The sequence below is a fragment of the Elephantulus edwardii genome, unplaced genomic scaffold, assembly GCF_000299155.1.
Source record: "Elephantulus edwardii isolate Elephantulus edwardi_28Jun2011 unplaced genomic scaffold, EleEdw1.0 scaffold00052, whole genome shotgun sequence".
Classification (NCBI taxonomy): domain Eukaryota; kingdom Metazoa; phylum Chordata; class Mammalia; order Macroscelidea; family Macroscelididae; genus Elephantulus; species Elephantulus edwardii.
The window spans coordinates 16871704-16898850 of NW_006399802.1; the positions used below are offsets into that span (position 1 = coordinate 16871704).

The 27147-nt window shown below is 40.9% G+C and overlaps 1 protein-coding gene across 1 annotated transcript in view; it reads left to right on the forward strand.

Moving 5' to 3' along the window:
• The window catches only part of PALM2 (paralemmin 2), a 211315-nt gene that overhangs the window by 91251 nt on the left and 92917 nt on the right, over positions 1-27147 (forward strand). The window contains exon 2 of the mRNA XM_006886924.1: positions 14591-14671. Within this exon, the coding sequence (XP_006886986.1) occupies positions 14591-14671 (81 nt within the window). The remainder of the gene's footprint in view (positions 1-14590; positions 14672-27147) is intronic.

Below are 27147 nucleotides of genomic sequence, written 5' to 3' on the forward strand. Positions count from 1 at the left end.
GTTGATGGATCTTCCACCAGTCTTGATACCACATTTCTCCTCATAGAGCCCAGCCTCCCGGATAATCTGTTCTGCATACAGGTTGAAAAAGGTATGGAGACAGGACATATCCCTGGTGTGTGCCCTTCCCAATTTTGAACCATGCAGTGTTTCCTCGCTCTGTTCTGATGACTGCTTCCTGGTCCAATTATAGGTTTCTCATTAGCACGATCAAGTGTTCTGGTATTCCCATTCTTCTCAGAGTTTGTTATGATCCACACAGTCAAACGCCTTTGCATAGTCAATGAAACACAGATATACATTCCTCTGGTACATAGGGTTGCTATAAATCACAGGTGACTCTATGGCACATAACAACTACAACAGGCACACCTTTACACCAAAAATCTTACAGCAGACACAATGGAAGCAACTTTTATTAATAAGTTCTTGCAGTCTTCTAGGCTACGTGCTTGGTTACTTCTGTGTTGTGCCTCATTTTAACCCCCAAATAGCACCATAATACATTTTAATGTCTATGTTCCATGTTGTTGTTACGTGCCATTAATCTAACCACAACTCTATATGAAGAGTGGCTCTGAATTTTGCCCTATCTTGAACCAACCTCAACATATCTGACACATTTGACTTCATTGCCACAATCCATGTTTCAATCTTTCTTATCCGAGGTCATCTTCTCCTGCACTGGCCCTTCCATACATGATGTCCTTCTCCAAGGACTGGCCTCTTTTGGCAACATGCCCAAAGTATGTGAGACATAGCTTAAACATTCTTGACTCCAACGCACAACGTTGTTTCACCCTCTTCAGGACAGATCTTGTTGTCTCTGCAGTCCATGATATGTTCAATGTTCTTCTCCAGCACCACAACTCAAAGGCTTTTCTTCCTTCTGTCATCCTTAGTCATTGCCCAACTCTTATATGCATAGCAAGCAATTGAGAAGAACATGGCTTGGATCAGGAATATCTTAGTCTCTAGCTTTACACCACTGCTCTTTAGTGCTCTGGAGAAGTCCTTAACAGCAGAATTTTCCAATACAACTCATCTTTTGATTTCCTGCCTGCTGTGCCAAGAATGTTGATTGTGAATCTGAGCAAGATGAAATTATTAACAACTTCAATCTTTTTTCCATCCATCCATCATGATGCTGCCTATTGGCCCAGTAATGAAGAATTTTATTTTTTTTAATGTTGAGATACAATCCATATTGGAGGCTGTGGGTATTGACCTTCTGCAGCAAATGCATCAAGTCCTCCTCAGTTCTGGCAAGCAAGGTTGTGTCATCTACATAATGCAGGTTGTTGAGTCTTCCCCTAATCCAGACGTCGCATTCTTTTTCATAAAGCACAGCCTCCTGAATGATCTGTTCAGTATATAGACTGAAAAGGTATAGAGACAGGATTCATCCCTTATGCACTCTTTTCTTGATTTTGAACCATGTTCTGTTCCCTTGCTCTGTTTGCACAATATCTTCCTGGTCTACATATAGTTTTCTCATGAGTGCAATCAAGTTATTTGGGATTTCCATTCTTCTCAATGTTAGTCACAGTTTGTTGTGATCCACACAGTCAAATATCTTTGCATAGTCAATAAAACACAAATAAGCATTGTTCTGGTACTCCCTGCTGTTAGTCAAGATCCATCTGATATTAGTAATGATACCCTTGGTGTCATGACTTCTCCTAAACCCAACTTGTACTTTTAGCAGTTCTCTATGTGCTGTTCTAAACTTTTTTTTATAATCTTCAGCAAGATTTTACTTGCATATGATATTGTTGGATAATTTACACATACTGTTTAATCACCTTTTGGGGAAATGGGAATAAATATGGATCTCTTCCAGTTAGGTGGTCAGGTACCTGTCCTCTTGATTTCTTGGCACAACCTGGTGAGCACATCAGGACTGTAGCTATTTTTTGAAATATATCAGTTGATTTTCTATCAGTTCCTAGGGTGTTATTTTATTTTTCCCAATACCTTCAGTGTGGCTTGAACATCTACCTTCATCACTGTTGACTGTCATGTAAGACTTCCTGAAATGGCCTATGTTGGCCAATTTTTTTTTTGTACAGTGACTCTGTGTGTATTCCTTCCATCTTTTTTTTTTTTTTTTATGTTTCCTGGGTCGTTCAATATTCTGCCTACAGCACTCTCAAGTATTGCAACTCAAGGCTTGAATTTTTCTTTCTTCACTTCCTTCAGCTCAAGAAATGCTGAGAAACTTCTCTTTTTATTTTCTGACTCCAGCTCTTTACACAGTTCAGTGTAATACTTTGTTTTCCTGTGCTGCCTTTCAAAATCTTCTATTCAACTTTTTAACTTCCTATCTTCTTCCTTTTGTTTTCTCTTTGACATTTACTAGCTATCTAATCTTATTTCCTTATGTCCTTGTACCTCAATTCCCTTATCTGTTAAATGGAAATAATATTAATACCTCTCGCTTTGGATTGTTTTGAAACTCCGAAGTATTGACATCCATTAATCACTCAGGACAGTGCCTGGCATACAACAAGCACTATGTGAGTGTTGGCTAATGTTACTTTACAGACGAGAAGTGAGTTGAAAGCTATGTAAATGCTGTTCTCCTTAACACTGTGGAAAGTTGAAGAAGTGAGAGATCTTAGGCTGGTCTAACCTAGTCATTTCACAGGTGGGGACAAAAAAATCCCAGACACAATAAAGGATTTACCTAAGTCAAGCAGTTACTGGCAGAATCTCTCCCTTAAGCCAGTTTTCCAGATCCCCAGTCCAGGAAAGATTTCATGATAAGAATTAATAATGCAATACATGAAGAGTGGTGATATGGGAGAGGGAAAGGTTACAACCTGGTATTAATTTAATTATGTCATTTCTGTTATTTGGCATTTTTCAAATACTCTATTCCACTTGCATAGAAAGTGCTTGAATTTTTTAGCATGATGAGCTTATTAATATGATTTCCATGTTGTTGTAATGTGCTGTCAAGTTGGAACCAACTCATAGCTGACCCTCCAGTAAGTTTTCAGAGGCTGTAAATGACATGGGAAGAGACTGCCTTTATTTCTCCTGCAGAGCAGCTGGTAGATTAGAACTTTCTGCCTTTGGGCTGACAGTGCACCTCCTTAGCGTTCAGCCACTAGAGCTCTCTATATGATATCATAGAGCAGATTTTACATTCTTATCCAAGCCATATCAAACTATTCTCCTCCTTGGTCTTCAGAGAAGAGTGTTCAAAGGATATAATACTAAACAATAATTTGATTGGATAATTAAAGAAAAAAAAATTGAGCTATGTGGCTAAATATTTAAAGAGAATCTCTGGCTGAAAACTTTACAAAGCAAACTTCATATGTAATCCAGAGGTAAGAAAGTATCTACCTAGGCCCTTAAAAGTTAAACATTTGAATTGTCACCAATAGCTTGGCTATTTAACTTGTCAATGTAATTAATAACACTTTTACTTTTAAACGTTTTATTATTTAAAAAATATTCAGTAGTATAGTTTGAACAAATTAGTGTCTTTTTTCAATTTAAAATTCTTCTCTTGACCTTTTAATTTCTGTTAAAACCAAGAAAAGCACACAATTCTCTCTTTTACCAGTAGATGGCATTGTCGTGAACAAGCAATCCAGTTGAAGAAAGGGAAGTTACCTAAATAAAAAAGCTTGTCAGAACTGAGCCATATTGCTTTGGAAAAATTAAGGAAAGAGCTGTTTTAAAGAAATATATGATGAGGCATTGTTTGTATGACAACAGTTCAGAATATGAGGTGCATAGCAAAGTGGACTGAGCAGGGGAGGAGGGGAGGAAATTATGCAACAGTGAGTGAATGAAAATCCAACTTCTCTGTAAACTTTCATTAAAATCACAATTTCAGAAGGGGGAGAGAACCCCAGTTGAGCAGTGTGTGAGGAGAGGTGGAGAATTCTCTATCCACGTGGTGATGATGTTTATTGAATGGCTACGTGGCTAAAAGGACAGTGTGATTTTGGGGGCGGGGATCTACTTTGAAAGTCACCACTTTATCTGGCTCCAATTTGTGTTCCTTATGTGGGATCAGAAAATTACCTACTAGTGTAACTAATAATGTAACTACTAATGTAACTTTCAGTGCACTCATGTACAAACCCAAGACTCAGTGTATTCACTTATAATTGTCTTAACAAATGCTATTGCTCCAAGTTAACTGCCTGGGGAACTAACTACTGAATTAAATCAGAATGACGACTGGTAACTTTGAAATCAGCACCAAATGTTACCCTTTCAATGATGTTGAGATCTGATGACAGATAGCTAATGGGCATTTGTCTCCTGGCAAATCCAACTTTAAAGTTAGCTGGATAGGTAACTGGAGTTGAGCTTTTCTTGATTTTTAAAATCTATAATTACTTTCAGAATTCTTATTTATACACGTACATACATGTACACATTCACACACATAGGATAAGATAGAACAGGACAGGAAAGGTTTCAGATCTGTTGTTCATAGGGTTGCTTTAAGTCAGTCAACTTGATAGCACTTAACAACAATAAGTAGGGAGTTGCACTGATGGCCCAAAGGTGAGCAGTTCAAATCCACAAGCTGCCCTGTAGAAGAGAGGTGGGCAGTGTGATTTACAGTCTCTGAAAACCCAATAGGGGAAGGTCATCTTTGCACAGATTCTGACTCAAGGACATGAATTGAGTGTGTGTATCTCCCGTGTTATTTCCTGCTTCTGAAAACCCCTGGTCAGCTAAGAGTTGATTCCTGTTTGATTGTACTCAACATCAGTTCTCTTACGTAAAGTTAGTGCAGCTGCCCCAACATGGCAGGTCATTTGGCTGAATCAGCTCCTACTCATAGCAACTTTATACACAACAGATCAAAACTCTGCCTGATCCGGGGCAGTCTTCACAGTCTTTGCTGTGCTTCAGTCCATTGTTGCAGCCCCTGGTTTTCTTCTCTTTTACTGATCCTCTATGAATTATAAAAATGTAGTGTATTTTCTTTTCTGCCTCTGGTCTACGTTCTGAGGCATCTTGATGGAAGTAGTGCCTTAAGGCCATGTCCTTGTTCTTTGTGCTGTTGTGCCCTGGGCTCTGGGTATACACCCAAGTGAGAGCGAGGTCTCAGACGAGGAGAGGAAACACCGTTTCTCCCTCTCATTGCACCCGTAGACCAGTTTCTTTCTTTCTGTTTCTCTGACCCAGCGGGGACCCTTGCTAGCACCTTCAATTTTCCAAAGGCCTAGGTTGTGCACTAGGCAAGAAGAGAGAAGAGGGAGTCTGTCTGAAGCAGTACAAGCATAGAGTTTGACCTCCCCAATAACTTATAAAATATCTTTATTGTTTGCTAATCCAAAGGTTGATGGTTCAGTCCTGTCCAGGAGCTGTGTGGAAGAAAAGATCTGGAAATGCTTCAGAGAAAGAATATAGTGAAGAAAACTCTGTGGACTAGTTCTGCCCTGATACACAAGGTCTCTTTGAGTTGAGGCCAGCTTGATAGCAACTGTTACTAATCACATCATGTGTGTTAATCACCTTTGAGTAGAATGTGCTGGGTTGAACTCTGGGTGCTCCTAGCTACACTAATAAATTGAGGCATTCAGAATGTTGCAGTACTTCCATAGAATACGTGCCAAGAAAATATATCATTGACAGAAGAGTAATAAAAGTGACTTGCTAAACCTCCCAGATAGTGAAGGGACCTGGAAGTCATCCTAATGGACTGAGATCATTTCGTTCCAGTTGTCCCTTAAGGCACGTTCCCCCTGAACAGTTTGGTACTATTAGCCCATTATGCTTTGCCCTGCAAAGTCTCCTTTTCCTGGTCTTTCTCCTCAAAATGAGCTGTCTGTGAGCCTCTCTCAGAATTAGTGTTTTCAGCTTGTTCTCACATGCGTGGCGGCAGTGTAGTTCCATATAATCTAACGTCTTCAACAGGAATGCGTTGCTGGTTTTATGCACTGATGTGTTCTCAGGAGGGAGTTCTGGAGGCCTACCTAGTGGGTACAGACTTGTGTTGCCAACTTATAGGCCGGCAATTCATCAGCTGCTCCTGAAATGAAAGGTGGGCCGATCTCCTCCTGTGTGATTTACAACCTCAGAAAACTTGCTAGAGGGTCTGCTTGCGAGTTGATGTCAATTCAATGACAGTGAGTTCGAGGGTTGTTTTTTAGTGTTTTCAAGTAATTTCCAATTTACGAAGTAGTCAGGTTGTGACAGGCCACACTACAGCTGGCCCTTTCTTTGAGTTGGGTGGAGGAGGGTGGTGCATTTTATTGCTAGCAATATGTTGCAGCATGTAATTCGCTAATGTTACCTTTCTCAGATCCTCACTCACAGAAATTCTATTTTTAACTTACTGTTCTAAACATTGCTGAATTTATAAAGATATTGATAAGGAAATAATGAAAGAGAAAGGAACCAATTAAAAAAAAAACCAAAACACAACCCAAAACACAAATAAATTCACCTTGCAGCCAGTAGAACTAACTTACCATGCAGAAGAGGGAACAGGACCTCATTGTAATTTGGGAGCTCCCTGCAATATAATTTGCTGCCATTAAAATGATGAATGAAAATATTTGAATAAGGGAAACAGACAAAGAGAAACATGGTCAGAAGAGAGCAAAAAAAGCTGTTCTTTCAGAAATGCCACTTATCTGTTATGTGTGCACATCATGCACCAAATCTTAGCTTTAGAGGTGCATCAGCTAAGATCCTTGACCTTCAGCAACCCACGGCAGAGAAAAAATATGTGTAAACAGGTCTTCGTGTCCTAACTATGTCATAGCCAAAACACTCAAAAGGGGTGGTACTGAGAAACAGAAATGTACTGGCTCACAGTTTTGAAGGCTACAAGTCTGAGTAGTTGAAGACCTCGGCAGTGCTCTCTGCTCTTTGTCTGCAGCTTGAAGGAAATGCCTGACTGATTGTTTCAGCTACTCGTAGTCCTGGACCTTTTTTGGTGTGTGTAGGGCTATAGTCTTCGCAATTACATGCTATGCATCAGAGAGTTGGACAGTGAATAGGGAAAGAGAATTGATGCCTTTGAACTGTGGTGCTGGAGAAGAGTGTTGAATATCTCATGAACTGCTAGGAGAACAAATAGGTTTGCCCTGGAGAAGGTGAAGCCGGAATGCTCCTTGGAGTCAAGGATTCTGAAGCTTTGCCTGATATACTTTGGACGTGTTGCAAGGAGGGACTCGTCCTTGGAGAGGGACATTATGTTTGGCAGGGTGGAGGGACGGTACAGGAGAGGAAGACCCTCGATGAGATGGATCGATTATGTGAGTGGAGTGGTGGGAACAAGTGTGTTTGAGATGGCTAGGCTGGCACAGGATAAAACGGCGTTTAGGGCTCTTGTACATAGGGTCACTATGAGTTGCAAGTGACTAGATGACACATAACAACAAGAGCAACAAGGACTCTATCTTCATATGTGTTCTCCTTTTTAATAAAGTACCTGTCACAGAGGATTTGGACTAGGATCCACCCTGCCCTGGGGTGACCAAGGTTACCATAATTGCTAGAAAACTTGTTTCCAAAAAGTATTCACTCCTGAGCATTGACTTCAGTGCATTTGTCTTCAGAACACAATCCATACAAAAGGTAGATACTTTAAATGGCTAGAGCACTAATAAGGGAAAGTGGACAACCTATGAAGGAGAGTAAGGAAAGGCACTAATGAGCTCAATTCAATAAAAGCAAAAAGGGCTCTTAGAGCTGCAAGTGAGTGATAAACCTCTGAAAGAAGTATAAGCAAAGAGCACATGTGTTAGGGTATGGAATTAGAAAGCCCGTAGATGATTCCAGGTTCATGAGCAACTAGAGCAGATCCAGGGAATCAGTGTTAATAGAATCCTTTCTTGTCTTTCAGCTTCTCTCTGTGTTAAGCTTCTTTTCCTCTGTCCAATTGCCATTGATCCCAACTCACAGAACGCTGTGTGTCAGAGTTTACCCAAGGGCTGGTTTTTTTTGGAGGTTGACCATCAGGCCTTTTTTCCCAAGGTGCCTCTGGGTAAACCCAACTTGCCAGTCTTTCTGTTGGCAACTTGAGCACTTTAACTGTTTGCCCCACCTAGAGCCTTCATTTTCTTCTACAGGGATGCATTCCCTCCATGCGCTTTAGAAAAATCACTACCGAGATAGATAAGCTTATCCATAGTGGACATGAGGCTTCTGTCTCACAGTGTTTCTTTAACTATCACAAGAAGTCTCTTTTATTGGTTCAGCATGGGCCACTTAGCCCCTTCTTGAACTTATCCCTATTGCAGACAGATGAAGTAGTATGACCCCTCACCTGGGTCAGTGAAGGGCCTAATGAGAGGGCTATGCAGGAGTCTATATGCTGACCCAGTGATGATGTTTTCACCAGAGCCAATAGGGAGAGTGAGTGAGTTCTTCAAAGGAAGGAAGACTGGGCAGATCAAAACTGGCAGACAGACACTATAGCGTCATTTATATTTAAACCACTTGTGTAAAAGATGAATAGTGTTTCTGTCATATGACAAAGTAAGCAGTGTTTGGTAGAGGAAGTGCCACTAATAAGAGCAAAAGTAGGAAAGCATAGGCCTGCCTGACAGGTGAGAAAACTGTAAGTTGTTTGTTGAGGTTGGAGCGTATGGGTAGTGGGATCTGGTCTAGCCGTGAAGCTATGAAGATGTTAAGGCCTCTCTGCTCATGCTAGGAAAGTTCTGTGTGTACTGTAGGCAATGGGGAGACATTCTAGAGTGTTAAGTAAGAGATGGAAATGTTCAGATTTCCATTTTAAAATCTCACTTTGGCAACTACAATAAGGGTGACTTGGAGAATTGCCAAAACTCAAGAGGCAGGGAACCTGTAAAGAAACCAGTGCAATGATCCAGATGGTGAAGACATGTAAACAATTAAGTTCTCCCTCTCTCTTTTTCCCTTCCCTTCTTCTCCTTCTCCTTTGCCTCCTCCTCCTCTCTCTCTTCCCCTCCCTCCTCTCTCCTCTTTCCTCCCTTCCTCTCTCTCTCTCTTTCCCCTCTCCCCTCTGTTCTCTCCCCTTTCTCCTCTCTCCTCCCTTCCTATCTCTCCCTCCCTCCCCTCTCTTTTCTCCTGTCTCCTCTTTCCTCCCTTCCTCTATGCCTCTTTCATTGCTGTCAAGTTGGAACTGACCCTCCAGAGGGTTTCTGAGGTTATACATCTAGAAGAAATGTCCCATCTTTTTGCCACAAAAACACTGGTATATTTTAACCACTAGAAAGGCACAGCCTTTGGGTTAATAAAGGAGAAGAGGACCCTCCACACGGTGGATTGACACAGTGACTCTGCAGTGGTTTTGAGCATGACAGAGATGATGAGGATGGTGCTAGATAGGGCAAGGCTTGGGTCTGTTGTGCCAGGGGCTGCTGTGGGTCGTCCTTGACCTGACAGCGCCTGACAGCAACAGCAGGACACCCCCACACCCCTTTATCTTTTCTTTGTACTCTTCTATTTGTCCCTTTTTCTTCTGCCAAACTACTAGAATGTGTATTCCTCACTTGCTTGATTTTATTAGAACACAGCTGGGCTCTTGAATTCTCTAAGGCTGCTTTTGCATTATAAAACATACATATGTCTTGAAAAAACTGAAAATGTTTACTGTTTGACCCTTTTTGGGAAAAGTGGATCTACTGCTATTAATTCATGCTGTACACTGGTCCGTTTCACCATATCATTCTCTTACTTAGACCTCAGCAATGACATAGTGTTGTCCATGGAATAAAACACACACTTCTTGGCTTGCCCTCCAAGATCTTCCATGCTCTAGGCCTGGCCAGTTTCTTGCAGCTGCTGTTAATCTAACTGTGCTGAGTTTCCCCCTCTCACTCTATTCTTTCATTTTTAAAATATAAATATCAAAATGTCTGACAACACTACCACACTTACCATTCAATGGCAGTGATTACATTTGCAATGCTGTACCATCATTATCCATGTTCATTTCCAGAGTTCTCCAAAACAAATAAACTCAGTTCTCCCCCCTCCCCAGGTGAAAAAGTTCCTTTCCTCCTCCTTGCTTTTTTCATGTGGTGCCTTGGAGATGTTGAATGGGTGGGCTCACCCACTGAACCTTACTTAGTTGTCCTCTCTTTGGATAAACTGTAGAAGTATGTGATATCGATTGGCGGTTGTTTGGTTCTGTCAAGTTGGAAGTGACTCATAGTTGACCCTCCAGCCGATTGACAGAGGCTGGAAGTGGCATGGGAGGAGGTTGCCCATCTTTCTCTTGCCAGTCGTTTGGTGGAGTCCACCATGGGCCCTTGAGTTAGCCGCAAAACTCCTTGTCCCTTAGGCCACCAGAGCTCCAGTGTTTATTAGAGTTGTTAGTAAATGCTGAATCCTTAAAGTATTCACAGGGCCTTGATTTTGGCAGGGAAATTATGTTCTCTGGGTATTATGTGTTAGTAGTTTGAGGTTATAAGATATGATTTCTAAAGAGTTTGGAGATTATACAGAAAAAGCTTGGCTATAACACAAATTATTATTAAATTGATCTAAATACCAGTGATACTATCAACATCTCGAGAAGCATAGCAACTGCATAAAATAAAAGCTTCTGTTAACAAGAGCATGACTTCCAGGATTCTGCTTTATTGCCCAGGAATCCTCCCTGGGATTTGGCTGTTGTACTATGAAATACCATTATGTCTTGTCTAGCAAGTTTCTCTCTGCATATGCGAGTGAAGGAAAATAATCCAGGCAATAAAAGTCTCCAAAAAATTACTCCAGCGTACTTTGGAAACAAAGCATGGACAGTCTAGTTATGCTTCTCTATTTGAAAATTAATCTGCATTTGAAAAATATGGTAAAAGAATAGCATGAAATGTACACTCTAGTGGAAAGGTTATAGAATGAATACAAGTGAAACACTCTTGGTAACACCCACTGCCAGGAATTATCTAGAAACAAACACATAGCAGTAAGAGTAAAAGCAAATAATATTTAGCAAATAATAGTAAATAACTTAGGTCAGCTATATGCCAGTCATTGTTCTAGGTCATTTGCATGTATTTTCTCATTTAAACCATGCTGTGATCACATGATTTAGGTACTACTGTTCTCTCTGCTTTTTGAAAGAGGCATATGAGACATTTGGAGGTAATGAGAGTTGGATCCAGGTGGAAACAACTCCAGATTTCATATTTCCTATTTGTCTTAGAGGGAGTGTACTCAGGGTGCTCCTAAGAGGCAAGGATTGGGAATTTCAGCTCACATGCTTTAGACATATTGTCAGAAGGGACCAGTCCTTCAAAAAATAGAGCATGTTGGAAAAGGTGGAGGATTGGAGAAAAAGAGGAAGCCTCTCACCAAGATAGATTGACACAGTGACTGTAACATTGGGCTCCAGTATATGGGAGAATATGAGGGTGGCACAGGACAGAGCAAGGCCAGATCTGTTGTTCATAGGATTGCTATGAGTTGTGTCAACTTGACACTTAGCACCACCATCTGACACCAAGCACCTAACAACATTTCCTCAGCAAGCCCCAGCTTCATGAAATGCCACCCCACCCTCTGCCATCAAATTTATTTCAACTTCTAGTGACCTTCCATTGGCTTTCTGAGGCTGTGACTCTTTACAGAGACTACCCATCTTTCTCCCACAAAGCTAGTAGTGGATTCAAACCACTAACCCTTTGGTTAGCTGTGTAATGTGCAACATACTACACCACTAGAGTGCTTTCAAAATGCTACCTGAACTGAAAAACAGTTTGAAGCCTTGAGTTGCAATACTTAAGGCTGCTATGGGCAAAATCTTGAATGATCCACGGAGCATTAAAAGAAGATAGAGGGATACACAGAGTCATTGTTCCAAAAAGGATTGGTTGATAGAACCATTTCAGGAAGTAACATATGTCCAGGAATAGTGATGATGAAAGAAGGCATTCAAGCTGCTCTGGAAGCATTAGCAAAAAAATAAGATCCCAGGAATTGATTAAGTACCAGTTGACATGTTTCAACAAACAGATGTAGTCCTGGATGTGCTCACTAATCTATACCCAGAAATTTGGAAAACAGTTACCTGGCCAACTAACTGGACATGTTCCCTATTTGTTCCCATTCCCAATAAAGGTAATCCAACAGAATGTGGAAATTATAAAATCATATGACTAATAAAATAAAGAATCTCACCACTGGGTCAATTGGTAGTACCATGATGGATTGAGAAGAGATTGAGGTTGTTACCAATTTCAGCTTGCTCAGCTTCACAATCAAAACTCTTGGCACCAGCAGTCGGGAAATCAAAAGATAAATTGCATTGGGGAAGTCTGCTGTCAGAGACCTTTCAAAATTGTTAAAAAAATAACAGTGATGTCAGTCTTGATATTAATATGTGCCTGATCCAGGCCATAATCTTCACAATTACTTGCTATTCATCAGAGAGCTGGGCAATGACTAAGGATGACTGTCAGAAGAAGAATTGACACCTTTGAGTTGTGGTGCTGGAGGATGGTATTGAACATACAATGGACCTCCAGAATAACAAATAAGTCTGTCTTGGAGAGAGTGGAGCCAAGTTTCTCCTTGAAACTCTATTTCACATACTTTGGACACGTGGCTGGGAGGAGCCACTCCTTAGAAAAGGACATCATGTTTACAAGGATGGAAGGACCATGCATGAGAGGAAGACCCCAGATGAGACCAATTTACATGGTAACTGGGACAGTGGGAATAGGTCTGCTGGGAGTCAGTGATAGGGATACACTCAGGATAGGGTAGGATTCAGAACTATTGTGCATATGGTCACTATGAGTTTCAGGCAACTTGATGGCACCTAACTACAGCAACATGACTAATGCAAGTAAAATCTTGCTTAAGGTTATCAAAAAAAAAGCTGGAACAGTATATTTACAGGGAAGTGTCAGAAATTCAAGCTGGATTTAGAAGAGGCCATGGCATATGTCATATCATTGCTGTTGTCAAATGGATCTTGAGTGAAAACAGAGAATACCAGGAGTATGTCTATTTGTATTTTATTGAGTATGCAAAGGCATTTGACTGTATGAATCATAACAAATTGTGAATAACATTGGAAAAATGGGACTCCAAGAACACTTAACTGTGCTCATGTTAAACCTATACTTAGACCAAGAAGCTGCCATCCAGATCACTGATTTAAAATTAAAATAAAATAAAACACACCAGCACATGAGGCAGGACAGTAATCTATTTCTAAACAATCTGTATGCTAGTAAATCTTATTTATGAAGAAGAATGTGGCATCAGGATTGGAGATAGGCTCATCAACAACATGCATTAGGCATATGACACAACTTTGCTTGCTGAAAGCAAAAAGAACTTGAAACACTTGCTACAGAAGGTCAACGACTACAGCCTTCAATATGGATTACATCTTAACATTAAGAAGAGAAAAATTCTCCCACCAAGTTGACAAACAATGTCATGAAAGATAAAGACTAAAGTTGTCGATGATTTCATCTTGCTTAGATCTACTATCAACACCTTTGACACCAAGAGTCAAACAATCAAAAGACATACTGCATTGGGTAAATTTGCCGCCAAGGACCTCTTTAAGGTGTTTAGATGTAATGATGTCAGTTTTAAGCCATGGTCTTTTCAATTGCTTATAAACACATCTAAAAATTTACAATGACTAAGGATGACATTGAACCTTTGAAAAAGAACCCTTGAGTTATGGTGTTTGGGGGGAAGTCTTAAATATCCCATGGACTGACAAAAGAACAAACAAATATGTTTCACAGAAAAGGTAGCCAGTGTGCTGCTTGGAGGCAAGGATGATGAAATTTCATTTCATACATTTTGGGCATATTGTTAGGAGAGGCTGGTCCTTGGGAAAAAGACATCATGCTTAGAAAGATGGGGAGTCAGTAAAAGAGAGGAAGACCTTAAATGAGATGGATTGACACAGTGACTATTATAGTGATCTCAGTTACATCAGAGTTTATAAGGGTGGCACAGGGCAGGTCAAGGTTCAAAACCATTGTTCATAGGGTTGCTATGAGTCATCGATGCCACAGCACTTAACACCACCACAAGGCTAATATCAGCAAAGACCACCCATCTATTTTAACATTGTTATTATGTCAAATTGGATGGGTCATGCTACAAAATGTGAATTATGCTAATGTTGTGTGAGAGAGTGTGTGTGTATTTGTGTGCACGTGTGTAAGCAAATGAGAGAAGCAGACAGATGTTCAAGAAAGAAATCTAACTAGAATTTTTCTAAACCTATTCTCATATTTGCAGTTTTCAGCCACCTCTGTCTTTTTTATTAAGACGTCCTTATTCTTTGTCTCCAAATTAACACCACCTAGAGCATGGCTCTGTGTGTGTGTGTGTGTGTGTGTGTGTGTGTGTGTGTGTAAAACCCGCCTTTTCTCCTGGACTAAATTGTGACAGCTTGGCTGAGTGAGGAGAATTTCTCCCACTCACCGAGCACACAGCAGACATGTTAGGCAAATGCTGCTGCTGGCAGTACACCCCGAGACAGAGGGGAAGGTGACACCGTGCACAGTGCACCCAGCATCTCGGGAAGTGGCTATACAGATGTGTGCTGCTGCTGCACCTTCCTGCTTGAACATTCCCGGAGCCAACACCCACCCATTCTCACAGCCTCTCTCTCTTTATTTTCAAGGAAAAAAGAAAGAGACAGACTGAAATAGAAGGCAAGCGCCAACAGCTTGACGAGCAGATACTTCTCCTGCAGCATTCCAAGGTAAGAGGTTGATCCTACGAACCTGTTCCATTATTAGACATGCAGATCACACCCCAGAGAGCTGGGCAGAGCCTGGGAAGGGGGCAGAATAAGCCCTTTTCTTTCAGTCTGCAAACCATGGCTGTGCTTTTCTTGTGAATTTCTCAAATTCAGAGCATTGTTACAGTATTCCAATTCCTGTAAGCCTGATGGCATACAATGTACATGCGGATGGGTGGGGAGTGGCACCTGCAAGTGGAATGGGAGGTTATATATATAGAAATTAGATGAGACTCCTCCACTTGGTGGGTGAGGCAGTGTGCCCAGCTGGCTTTCAGTGCAGAGGTGCTGTGTTTGTCCAGAATATGTATTTAATATGACACTCTTTATTAGTATGACAATTCATTCTTTTTGTTTTTGTTGTTGTTTTCTTCAGTATGACAATTCAAAAATAGCAATATTTGTCTTTCATTTTATGGAGGAAAGGGAAATAAGTACAATGTGGTCTGATAACAGAAAAGCATTGTATTTCTGCATATTCATTTGTTTGATTTCTTTTCTAACGATTTGGAGAGTGTTCTCTTAAAACAAGCAATTGGTGGGAGGCAACATTTGAATGAACTGACTTTGTTGGGTTTCCATTGCATCACGTAAGACAGTGAGCATGAGGTTTTGGTTTGTTTTTTTTTTCCTCTTTAAGATATAATGCACTTAAGCAGCGTAATTGATTCCAGCCCAAGAGAAAGCTCTGTCACTGTCACAAGAACTCCGCTGGTTGCAAAATGTTTCCTGCATGCTCAGAGAATAATGTGACTACATTCCGCTGGCCAGCTGGGAGCTGCCATTCCCTTTGCTCCTGGGCGCTTTTATTTTGTAAGGAAAACCTCGTGCTGCTTGCTTCAAGTTACTGTGACATTGTATGTGCAGGATTGCATTGCATGGATCAGGGCAGGGCGGCACTGACTTCCAGAGTGTTACTAGAGTGTTTGGATTATTTAAAAAAAAAACAAACACAAGATTAAACCTTTATGGCTGCAATTTCTGTTCTTCTGTGGAAAACAAGACTGTGCTGAAAGAAGCCCTGAAATTAGAATGCTCAGGCTAGTTTCTAATTTTGAACAGCAGCGTGACCTATATCTGCCTAGCATAATTATCTAGTTATTGCTAACTTTGATCAGAGAAATCTGGTTAAAAGGGGAGGGGAAAGGAAGCAGTAGGATATTGAGAAAAATGCCCGTTTTTCTCTCTTTGTCATGTAATCCGCGTGTGTACTTTCCTTCGTAGGAGCTTGCCATATGTTCTATACGCCATTGCTCTTTCCTTTAAAAATTTTTTGTAAGATGTAGAGCTAAAATTAAGATCCTTTTCTTATAAAGAGGTGGGCTTTAAAAGGCAGCATGAATTGTTCAAGGTCAGTCTGGACTGAGTTGGATCTCTGACTTGTCCATTCACTCCTTGCAAGAGACCAAAATGTACTTAAACCTCCATGTGTTCTTGGCTAGAGGGGAACTTTACTGTAAGAGGATTTAAAGAATAAGAAAGGCAGTTTTGATTCACCACCCTTTCTACTCTTTAAGTACACTGGTTTTTCTTTGCTTTTCTTGAATGAAAAGTGAGGCCGTGAGTATATATCAGAACATGGAGTTTTGGTGGCCCCAAATTTGATCATCTGGGCGCCAGCTCTAGGGGCTTAGTGTTAAGGAGGTGTGCTGCCACCCCAAAGGCACGCGATTCAGATCCACCAGTTGCTCCACAGGAGAAGGATGGGCAGTCTCCTCCTGTATGCTTAACGGCCTCTGAAAACCTGCTGGGAGCGTCACCTTGGGCAGTTCCAACTTGACGGCACATAACAATAACAACAAGCTGGTACCGAACAAACTGCTAAGGGCTCCGAGCTGTTCACTGCGGATGGCAGCACATTGCTCTTCCAAATGTGTTCATTTTCTGTGTCTGCATTCTTTCATTCACTCATGCAATCAAAAGAAACAACTATCAAAACAACTGCTAGTCTTGTGTGGGGAAGCAGTGGGACTCCTTACAGGTCTTGGGAGCAGGAAATCAGAGAGTTCTTTATAATCATCTTTATAATCATGAAATCTTCACACAGCTGGTAAGATGGGCTCTTCAAGGCAATGCCCAGCTCTCTCACACAGGAGAAAGTGCTGCACCCCCGGAACAAAGTCTGGATGGTGACCGAATTAGCGGAGACTGGTGACTTGTATTCTTCTCACTCTGGGGAAACCCATGGACACAACATTAGGATGGATTGTTATTTTTGAACAATTGAAAAATAAAAGCTCAGAGATTTCAAAGGTGGAAGCATGTATCTGGTATGGCCCTGGAGGAAGGTCCCATTTCTGGGAGGCGCTAGGTTTCTGGGTGCTGCCGAGGTGGTGTCTGGAATAGGTGAGGAGAGGCATTGGGCTCCACTGTGCCCTGGGTGAAATGACCCTCAAGGCTGTGCCTCTCTTGTCCCAAGTTCATCCTTCTCCAAATATTTTTTTTTCTTTAATCTGAAAGGGGAGTATCTGATAAAGGATAGGAGACTTCTTGCACTAGGAAGTGATACGCTCTACTTTCTATGATTTGTTGCCTAAACTTGAACTGCTGTTGAATCAGTTTCAATGCACAAAGACCCTGTAAGTCAGAGCAGAAGTACCTACAGGGTTTGCAAGGCTGCAGTCTTCATGGAAGCAGGCTCTTTTCCCGATGGAGTGTATAGTGGGTTCAAACCACCCATCCACCAGGATGCTTTGAACTTGATTAGTGATTTATTGTCCCTGTGGTCATGCAATTCTGAGCTTGAAGGGCCTTGTGAACCTCTTGCTGGGAAGTTCACTAGCTTCCTTTATATCTTATTATCTTCTTATCCCTTGGTGACAGAGATTCCCTGTTTGTTGAGTGTCTAATATGTGCTTGGGAGCTCTGATGGCATAGTCCATAGGAGTTCTAATGCTAACCTAAATTGTGGCACAGCTCTGAAGTCCAAAGCCACCAGGGGCCTCACAGGAGAATGAATATGTGGTGGTATAATGCATTATATGTTGTCCTACCAACTTCAAGGTCAGTGCTTTGAATTTCCACCTGCTCTGTGGGGGAAAGGTGACCAGTGAAGATTTACACTGTGTAAATCCTGTGAAGATTTACAGCCTTAGAAATCCAGAGGGTCACTGTGAGTCAGAATCAACTCAACAGCAGTGGGGGTTTGGGGAGTTGATTTTTTTTAGGGGGGATGTTTGTGTGTATGTGTTTTTAACATGTATCTGAAATTCTTAGGATAAAAATTGTTAACACACTCATTTGCCAACTCGAGGAGTGAAGGTTCGAGGCCACCCTGAGGGCCCTAGGAAGAAAGACCTGGCAGACTACTTCCATAAAATCTGCCCTTGGGCATGTTGTAGAGCACAGTTCTGCTTGGACATGTTTAGGCCACTGTCAGTGAGAGCTCAGTGGCAGTACTTTTAAGATGTGCCTGGTATTTTAAATTGATGTCCTTGATAACAACAGCAAGGTAGATGTTACTGTTCTCATTTTATAAGTGAGGAAACAAATTTTAGAGGTTAAGTAATTTTCCTGAGACCATAGAAACTAAGTGGAGGAGCCTAGGATGAAACCCAGCACTGTCTGCCTGCAGAGACTACCCTCTCTCCATGTCAGTGTTCTCTACAAACACAGTGTTTACTTCTGAATAATTTGTTTAGAGACATGATTTAGAGATATCACAAGTTGATGGCTTTACCAAACAGGAGGTTAGTTTCTCACAAGCTTACTGAAGAATTCATTGTTGCTAAGTCAGAATTAACTCCTCACTGATCTTCTATTGGGTTTCCTGGGTAAATCACATGAAAGGAGATTGCCCATCTTTCTTCCTGAGAGCCAAAAGTGGATTTGAAACACCAGAGAGCCACTGTTTAGGGGTTTTCCGTGCAACTGCCTGCAGACCATGATACCAGAGCTCTCTTCTCCCAAGTCCGAGTGCTATAAACCTGAGTTCAGGAAGCTGGTTCTAAGGGAAGACTTTCTCAGTCAACTGTGGAGAAAAAAGATCCTTCTCTTCTGAATCTTATGGTCCGGCATGTGTTCTCTACCATCTCTGATGGCTTGTTTAGTGTCTTTTATAGCTTAAAAGAGACTGATTGAAAACACACCCTACAGTAATCCAGCTTCATTAGCATAGCAGAAACCACCCTTTGCCATATGGCATTATAACCACAGTTGTTCTTAGATGCCTTCTGTCAAATACAACTTACAGTAACCCTATGAACAACAGATCTGAACCCTATCCTGTCCTGTGCCATTTTCATCATCTATGACATCCTTGTTGTGTTGTTGTTGTTGTTGTTATGTACCACCCATTTGGAACCAACCCATACTACAAAATGAAACATCTTTTTTAAAAATAAATTTTTTATTTTATACTAGTTTACTTATAAAGTTCATATACATTGTTTTTCACATCAGATCTTTCCCATTTCTTTTATCCACCTGGACTTCTACCCATCAAGTTGTGCAACCCTATGATTAACTATCACCACCACCCACCCACCCCTTGCCCAATCTCACCCCTCTGCTCCCTCCCCCCACCCCGATCCTCATATAAGAACATCATTATTTTTATATGGATTAAACAAATTCTGTAATACAATGAAAGACCAAAGTGTAAAATGTTGAAACATTAGATGCTTCAACTTGGTAATTAGGGGACCTCTGGATACTTTGAGGTCTTGGCCAAATAAATATCAATTCCTTTTTACAAGAGCCTCAGATTTATTTTATATTAACATTTGTGATGTTAGCATCCCCATACCTTTTCAATATGTATGTGGAACAGATCATTTATAAGGACGAATGTGACATCAGGATTGGAGGAAGATTCATTGACAACCTATATTATGCAGATGACACAACCTTGTTTGCTGAAACTGAGGAGGACCTGACACATTTGTTGCAGAAGGTTGAGGACTGTAGCCTTCAATATGAATTGAAGCTCAACATCAAGAAGACAAAGATTCTTCTCACCACTTTGCCAATTGACAATACCACAATAGATGGGAAAGAGATTGAAGTTGTTAACAATTACAGCTTGCTCGGCTCCGCAATCAAAACTCTTGGCACCAGCAGTCAGGAAATAAAAAGATCAATTGCACTGAGGAAATTTGCTGTCAGAGATCAGTCCAAAGTGCTAAGGGGCAGTGATATCAGTCTAGAGACTAAGGTGCACTCAATCCACACCATGGTCTTTGCCATTACTTGCTATGCATCAGAGAGCTGGACAATGACTAAGGATGACAGAAGAAGAATTGATGCCTTTGAGTTGTGGTGCTGGAGAAGAGTAAATATTCCATGGACCATCAAGAAAACAAACGGGTCTATCTTGGAGAGGGTGAAACCAAGTTTGTCATTGGAGGCAAGGATTTTGAAGCTCAGTTTCACATACTTTGGGCACATGGTCAGAAAGGACCAGTCTTTGGAGAAGGACATTATGCTTCGAAGGGTGGAGGGACAGCACAGGAAATAAAGACCCCAGATGAGATTGATTGACACAGTGACTAGGGTAGTGGGTATATATGTTGAAGTCAGTGAGACTGGCTTAGGATAGGGTATAGTTTAGAACTATTGTACATAGGGTCACTATAAGTCGCAGGTGACTCAATGGTACATAACAACAACTTGTTGATGGAGCTAAGGACAGTTATGATAGTGGGGTTTTAAAAATTTTTTTAAATTTAAAAATCAGGAAGATACAAGCCACAGGGAGGCGGGGGGGGGGTACAAGTTACATACTTATTGCCATCCAGATATAACCCAGTTAGGGTATATCTTTTTTTATATTCTCCCCCAATATGTACATTTCTGTTAAGATAAAGTAAACCAAATCCACTGACATGGAGTTGAGTCTTAATTCTTAGTGCCTCCCATTGGCTTTCTGAAACTGTAAATCACTACGGGAGGATACTACCCCTCTCTCTCTCCCTCAGAGTGCTGGGTGGATTTGAACTACCAACTTTCCAGTTAGTAGCATAACAGCACACTATGCCACCAGGACTTCTTTATATTAAGTAACCCTAATTCACGACCTGATGGCAGCCTATGAATTAAATTAAAAGTATTAAGATTCATATCCAAATTACATAAATCTTTATCTCATTCTTGATCTTCTAATACGTACTCATTTAAGTTGTTATATAAAAATACCAATTTTTATGAAATCATATCTAGTGCTCTTACTTTATGAAGTCTGGCTTTAACATTATGATTAAAAGCTCCATCTCAAACACTTATCTACTTTAGTGGTTTTAATCCACCTAGAATCTCTTCTCCAATAAAATATGAGCTAGACATGTAACTTTTTATTTATGATTAACACTTGTCTCAACATGATTTATTGATTCATTTCATCCTTTCTGCTACTGATTCAAATACCTTATTTCTCATATACCAATTTCTCCTTCAAGCTAGAGTCCGTTGTGTATATATTCTTTTTATTCCCTCTCTAGCCATTCCTGTATGAATGGAATTTTTATTTAGTCTCTTTAGGTTTTTAAAATATATTTTAATATGTTTTGAATCAAGAGCCATCATTACTGTTTTGAAATATTACATTGACTTTTTATTCCATGGAAACAAGTATTATATTTATTGTTTATGTAATACAACTTTTGATAATGTGAAATTTTTTTAAAAAATCAGTAAGGTGCAATGGGAGTTGATGAGATATTGTAATGAATTGCCTTACCCAGTTGTAATGATATAAAACAAAATATATCTTAATGAAAGCTAGTTTTAAAAATCAGCTACTTTCAGAGGTATCCGAGCTAGTCAATGCCAAGGTCACCACCCTCTACTGTGAAAGACTTGTTCAGACAGAAAAGCACAATCCAGGCAGACTTAGGTTCCTGCCATGAGCTCACAGGCAGAACATCCCCACAGCCCCAGCCCCAGTGGATTTTAAGCTTCCATATGTCTCCATTCCTTGAGTTACAGCCAGACAGGTTACAGTAGAACAGTTCTCAGCCATTTTCCTTCTCCACAACTGATGAAGAAAAAAAACACCAAAAGAACACATGTCTCCTGGAGTCCAAATGCAGAGTGTGAAACAAATCTGTAATAGAAATAAGGTGATCTACTATAAAAAGGTATTTAAAACTGGGAGCAGGGGGAGAGACTCAGCTACTGTATTGTAACAGGGGAGACTGAATTTCACATTCTCTTTTCCTCCTTGTCTGAATTGCCAGAGATTTGTCTTTTTATCGCTCTGTTCAAAATACCTGCCCAGTATAAATATCCGGTACGTGATGCTGAGTGAGCTTCTTTGGTGCTGCCACCTTTATAAAGGTTTATCGGACAAAGTCAGCACTGTCAGAATAAAAATTACTAACACCACATCTTCAATAAATAAACTGCCTTTGGATTATTTATTCATGAGAAGGGAACCTTGATCAGAGCTTTCTTCCAATCAAAGCTATGCAAGCTTAAAAATCCATTGTTACATTTTAAAGACTGCAACCAGAGCCTTTTCTTTCAGGAGGACTGAATGGAAACAGACCAAAGTTTCACTTGTGACCCTGAGAGATATTTATTGTCAAACCTCCAGAGTCATTTGCCAAATATCCCAAAGGTTATCAGGAGCCTTGTTGCAAAAATATTACAGTAACTTTCACAATTTGAAACCTTTAACATTAGTTTTAGCTTTTATTTCATTATCAATAAGTGTGGAAAGGTCAATTTCACATTTAAAATATTAAGGTGCACAATAAAATAGAACTTTGTCTCAGCCATCTACTATATCATATCTCCCCTGATTTTACATACCTACATACCTTGTAAAAAAAGAGCATGAATAGAAGCTAAAATTTCATTTCTTGTATCAGAAATCATAGGTCTTCTCACTTTATACTCAAAACTCACTGCCCCCAACTTAGAACCAACTCATAGCTGACTGGTCCTCCAGCAGGTTTTTCAGAAGCTGTAAATCCCAAAGATGGGAGGAGACTGTCCAACTTTCTCTCATGGAGCCACTGGTGGATTTGGGCCTCCAGAAAGGCACCACCTTTGGGTTAACAGCACTACTCCCTACAGTCCATGAATCGCCCCTCCTCACAACAGATCTGTCACAGTCACCTTCATTTGTGGCACTTCAGCTTAAAATCACTAAAAAGGCTTCAAATCTATTCTTGCCCTGGAGTTAGGCTAACCATGAGCTCTGTCTTTGGATTAACAGTACAACTCACCAGAGCTTGCTTTATAGACTGATCAGAACACTCAGACTCCTTCTCCTTGAGAACTCTCTGATATCTTAAGATCAAACCAAGATTATTTTTTAAAGTATATTTTTATTTCTTTAATTTAATACTGGTTTTTTTATAATGTTCAGATACATTGTTTTTCACACCAGATCTTTCCCATTTCCTTCACTCACCCCATCCATCAAATTGTACCAACCTATGATTAACATCCCTCCTGCCTTTTTATAAACTTATAATTTAGTTGACTGTTAACAGACCAAACTGGTTTTCTATACAATGATTTATATGTGTTTTGCTTATTGACATCGATCCAACCCTGTATCAACACTTTTCCCATTTTCACTCTTTGTTTGCTACTTGTATTCTTCCTTCCTCCCAGATCCTTCCTGCTTTCTGGGTTTTCCACTGGGGAAATGCTGCCCTTTTCATTCTTTTAAGAAGTGCAGGCCTCTAAACCAAGACTTTTTTTGGAAGTGACTGGGGAAGAGGGGAAATAGTCAGAGGGTGGAAAGGGCAGTGACAGGAGTAACAGTAATAAAAAAGACATCTGTTGTTCCATCTCAAGGTGAACTCATTGATGGATGGAGAAGAGATTGAAATTGTTAACAATTATAGCGTACTTGGCTCCACAATCAACACTCTCTACACCAGCAGCTAGGAAATCAAAAGACAAATTGCTTTAGGTAAATCTGCTGTCAGGGACCTCTCCAGAGTTCTGAGAAGCAACAATGCCAGTCTAGAGACTAAGGTGCACTTAATCCAGGCCATAGACTTTGCAATTACTTGCTATGTATCAGAGAGCTAGACAATGACTAAGGATGACAGAAGAAGAATTTATGCTTTTGAGGTGTGATGCTGGAGAAGAGTCTTCAACATACCATGGACTGCCAAGAAAATAAATAGGTCTTGGAGGCTAGGATTTTAAAGATCTATCTCATGTACTTTGGACATGTGGCCAGGAGGAACCAGTCCTTGGAGAAGGACATCATGCTTAGAAGGGTGGCAGGATAGCACAGGAGAGGAAGATTTCAGACAAGTTGGATTGATACAGTAACTAGGGCAGTAGGGGTAGGTGTGTCAGAGGCAGTGAGACTGGCTCAGGACAGGGCAGGCTTCAGAGCTGTTGTACATAGGGTCGCTATGAGTCACAGACAACTCGGTAGCACATAACAACATTAGGAAATATAATTTTGTCAGATTTTAACCATCATCCACTAACCCAGCAATGGTCATATTTTGTGGGGACCAAATTCAATCCATGAGAGTGCTTAAGTTGCTATCTCCAACCACAGTGACCCCTGAATCTGAGATTCCTGGATTCAGCTACTTCCCTGCTATGAAGCTCATTTCCATTTAAATCACTGGTAGATGCTGCTGAGCTAGTTTCGACACAGCGATCCTATGTGACAGAGTAGAACTGCAAGCTGTTAAGTTGATATCAACTCTTGGCAACCCTCTTGATGAGGCTGTAAATTGGAATAGGAGTAAACTGCCCATCTTTCTCCCAAGGAGCCACTGGTGGATTTGAACCACCAGATAATGCAGCCTTCAGGTTAGCAGTGCAACTTGCTATGAACTATACTCCCATTTCCAGCAGGAATTCAGAGGCTGTAAACAGCGTAGGAGGAAATGAGCATTTTTCTCCTGCAGGGCAGCTGGTGGATTTGAACCACCATCTTTGGGCTGGAAATACAACCACTTACCCACAAGAGCTCCTCTTTCCACTGATAGGCCTCTCAAATCCTGCATGGAATTTTTGGTTTTCCCCTCTTCTATTTACCTGTTTTTCCTATATTGAAGAATCACCATTCGTTACCATCACCCGTGATTTTGCTCGTGCCAAATAGTTTTGTGCTATCTTTAACCCCACACTTTTTCTTACTCTTTAATATATTACAAGCTATGTTACCTCTACCTTTAAAATACTCTCTGTGTTTTTCATTCTAAGTCCTGTATCACCTGAACCGTGTAACTCCTATCACTTCTGTGCAGCCTTGACCATTGTGATCTGTTCTTCCTACTCTTAAAACAAACTCCAAACCTTTAATAAAGCGGCAGCGTTCTGCCTAATCTGGTCTTTACTTTCTTGCCCTTTAATTTGTTCTTACCCTTCCTCACCCATTATGTCTAGCCACAAAACCTTTCTGGTCTTCCAAAACTCAAACTCCATTCCCAAACAGGCTGCTCTGTAGGTATAGTCTGTAGGGAGTTGTGCTGCTTAAAGGCCATAGCACTTCTCTGGGAGACTGAATTATCTTCAAGGAAGAAAGGCAAGCATCCTCTTGTCATTCCATTTATAGTCTCAGAAACCCATCAGGAGATGAGTTCTGAGCCAATTCCAACTTAATGAAAATTGGTTTGTATTTGGCCTGAAATAGCCCTTTCTGGATTTCAGTGCAATTAGCACATCATCTTACACATTCTCTGAGGCCTGGTCTTCACTGCCAAGTCTTCTGAAAGATCTCTTCCACCAAAAGTGTTCTAGCTCAGGCTTTCTCTTTCATGAGCATGTGTCATGAGCTGGAATTATCTTATTCCTTCCTTTACTGGGACACAGGCTCTGTGGAAATGAGGACTGACTTGTTTTCCTAAGTGTCTTCAGGACCTAGCACAGTGCCTGGCATGTAATGAGTGAAGGGGACCTCCCTATCTCTAAGATGGAGACCCAGAAAAGGAGGCAGGCTTGCAACAAGCTGGCCAGTTCTGTTTTGAGTCTGTGGTGTTTGGACAGCCTCTGGGAAAGTTCATGGGCTCTTCAGCATGTGGTCATCTCAGCTTTAATTCTGTGCTCCTCAAATTGTGGTCTTTGTAGCATCAATGACAGCACCACTTGGGAGCCTGTTAAAAGCTCAGATTCTAGTGCAACAGTGAGTGAATGGAAATCCAAATCTGTACTTTCATTAAAATAAAATAGCAAAAAACTCTCCGATTCTACACTTAGGGAGCCCTGGTGATGAAATAATTGAGTACTCATGAATTAAGAGATTAATGATTGAAACTACCTGCTGTTTTGGGGGAAAACAAACCTGACAGTTGACTTCTGTAAAGATTATAGCCTAAAAGTTCAATCCTGCAGGGATGGTTCTGTTCTGCTCTGTCCTGTGTGTTCCTATGAATTGGAATTAACTAAATAACACACTGAACCAGCCATCCAGTCTTACAAAATCAGAAACCTCCCAGGAAGGCTCCTGGAATCTTTATTTTAACAAGTTCTCCTGCTGATTCATATCCACAGTGACGTCTGGAAAGCTGTATTGTACCTTTGCTTCCCAAGACTGGACAAACTCATAAAATGAAAAGCAGAGTTATTTCTAGGGACCTCTTTGTCCTTTCAAAAGCAGCCAACTCTTTATATTTTCCTTTTCCTTCTTCTGACTCTTCACAGCTGCATCCATATGACAAATGTGAAGTTTTGACATTTATAGCACCTGTAAGCTGTGGTACTCTTAAAAAAAAATAAATTTAGTTGGGAGAACTAAGGTAAAAGTTAAAACCTTGTTTTCAGTTTTCATTTCTCCTGATCTCTATGTGCCACCCTAGTCTCAACCCCCTTGGCAGCCAGTAAGGGTGAGGATGGTAGCTGGGTTAGCAGTCATTTTGATCAGCAATGCTCTTGGTGTGTGTGCATGTCCAACGGCCCAGCAGAGAGAGTATCCTAGGCCCTGGAGTGAGGTAAGGTGGTTTAAGTACATCTGTTAGTGGCTTTCCCCAGAAGCATTCCCCATTGAGCTAAGTGTGAAAAAACAGACTTTCCTGAGAGCAATTTCCTTTTGTCCTCTCTTCCTGTTAAGATCCACTTTGGGTAGATTGACACTGTCTTAGTAAAAAGGAGAGATAGAGGATGTGGCAATGTTGTTGTTGTTGTTAGGTACCACTGAGCTGACTATGACTCGTAGTGACCCTATTACAAACAGATTGAAACCTTGTTCTTTCCTGTGCCATCTTCACGGTCTCCCCCATGCTCAAGCCCATGGCTGTGATCAGTGTGTCGATCAATCTCGCTGAGGTTCTTCCTCTCTTACATTGACCTTCTACTTTGCCCAGCATAATGTCTTTTTTCTAAGGATGGAGGCCTCCTGACAACATGCCGAAAGGTAGGTGAGATGACGTTTCACCTTGGAAAGCAGGCTGTTTCAGGTGCTGACAATGGCTGGGCTAAATCAGCCACAAGTGGGGAAGAGCAGGGCAGAGCCTTCACTTGGCGAAGGAGGCACTGAGTAAAGAGCAGAGCACTCACCTTAAGAATCTGGC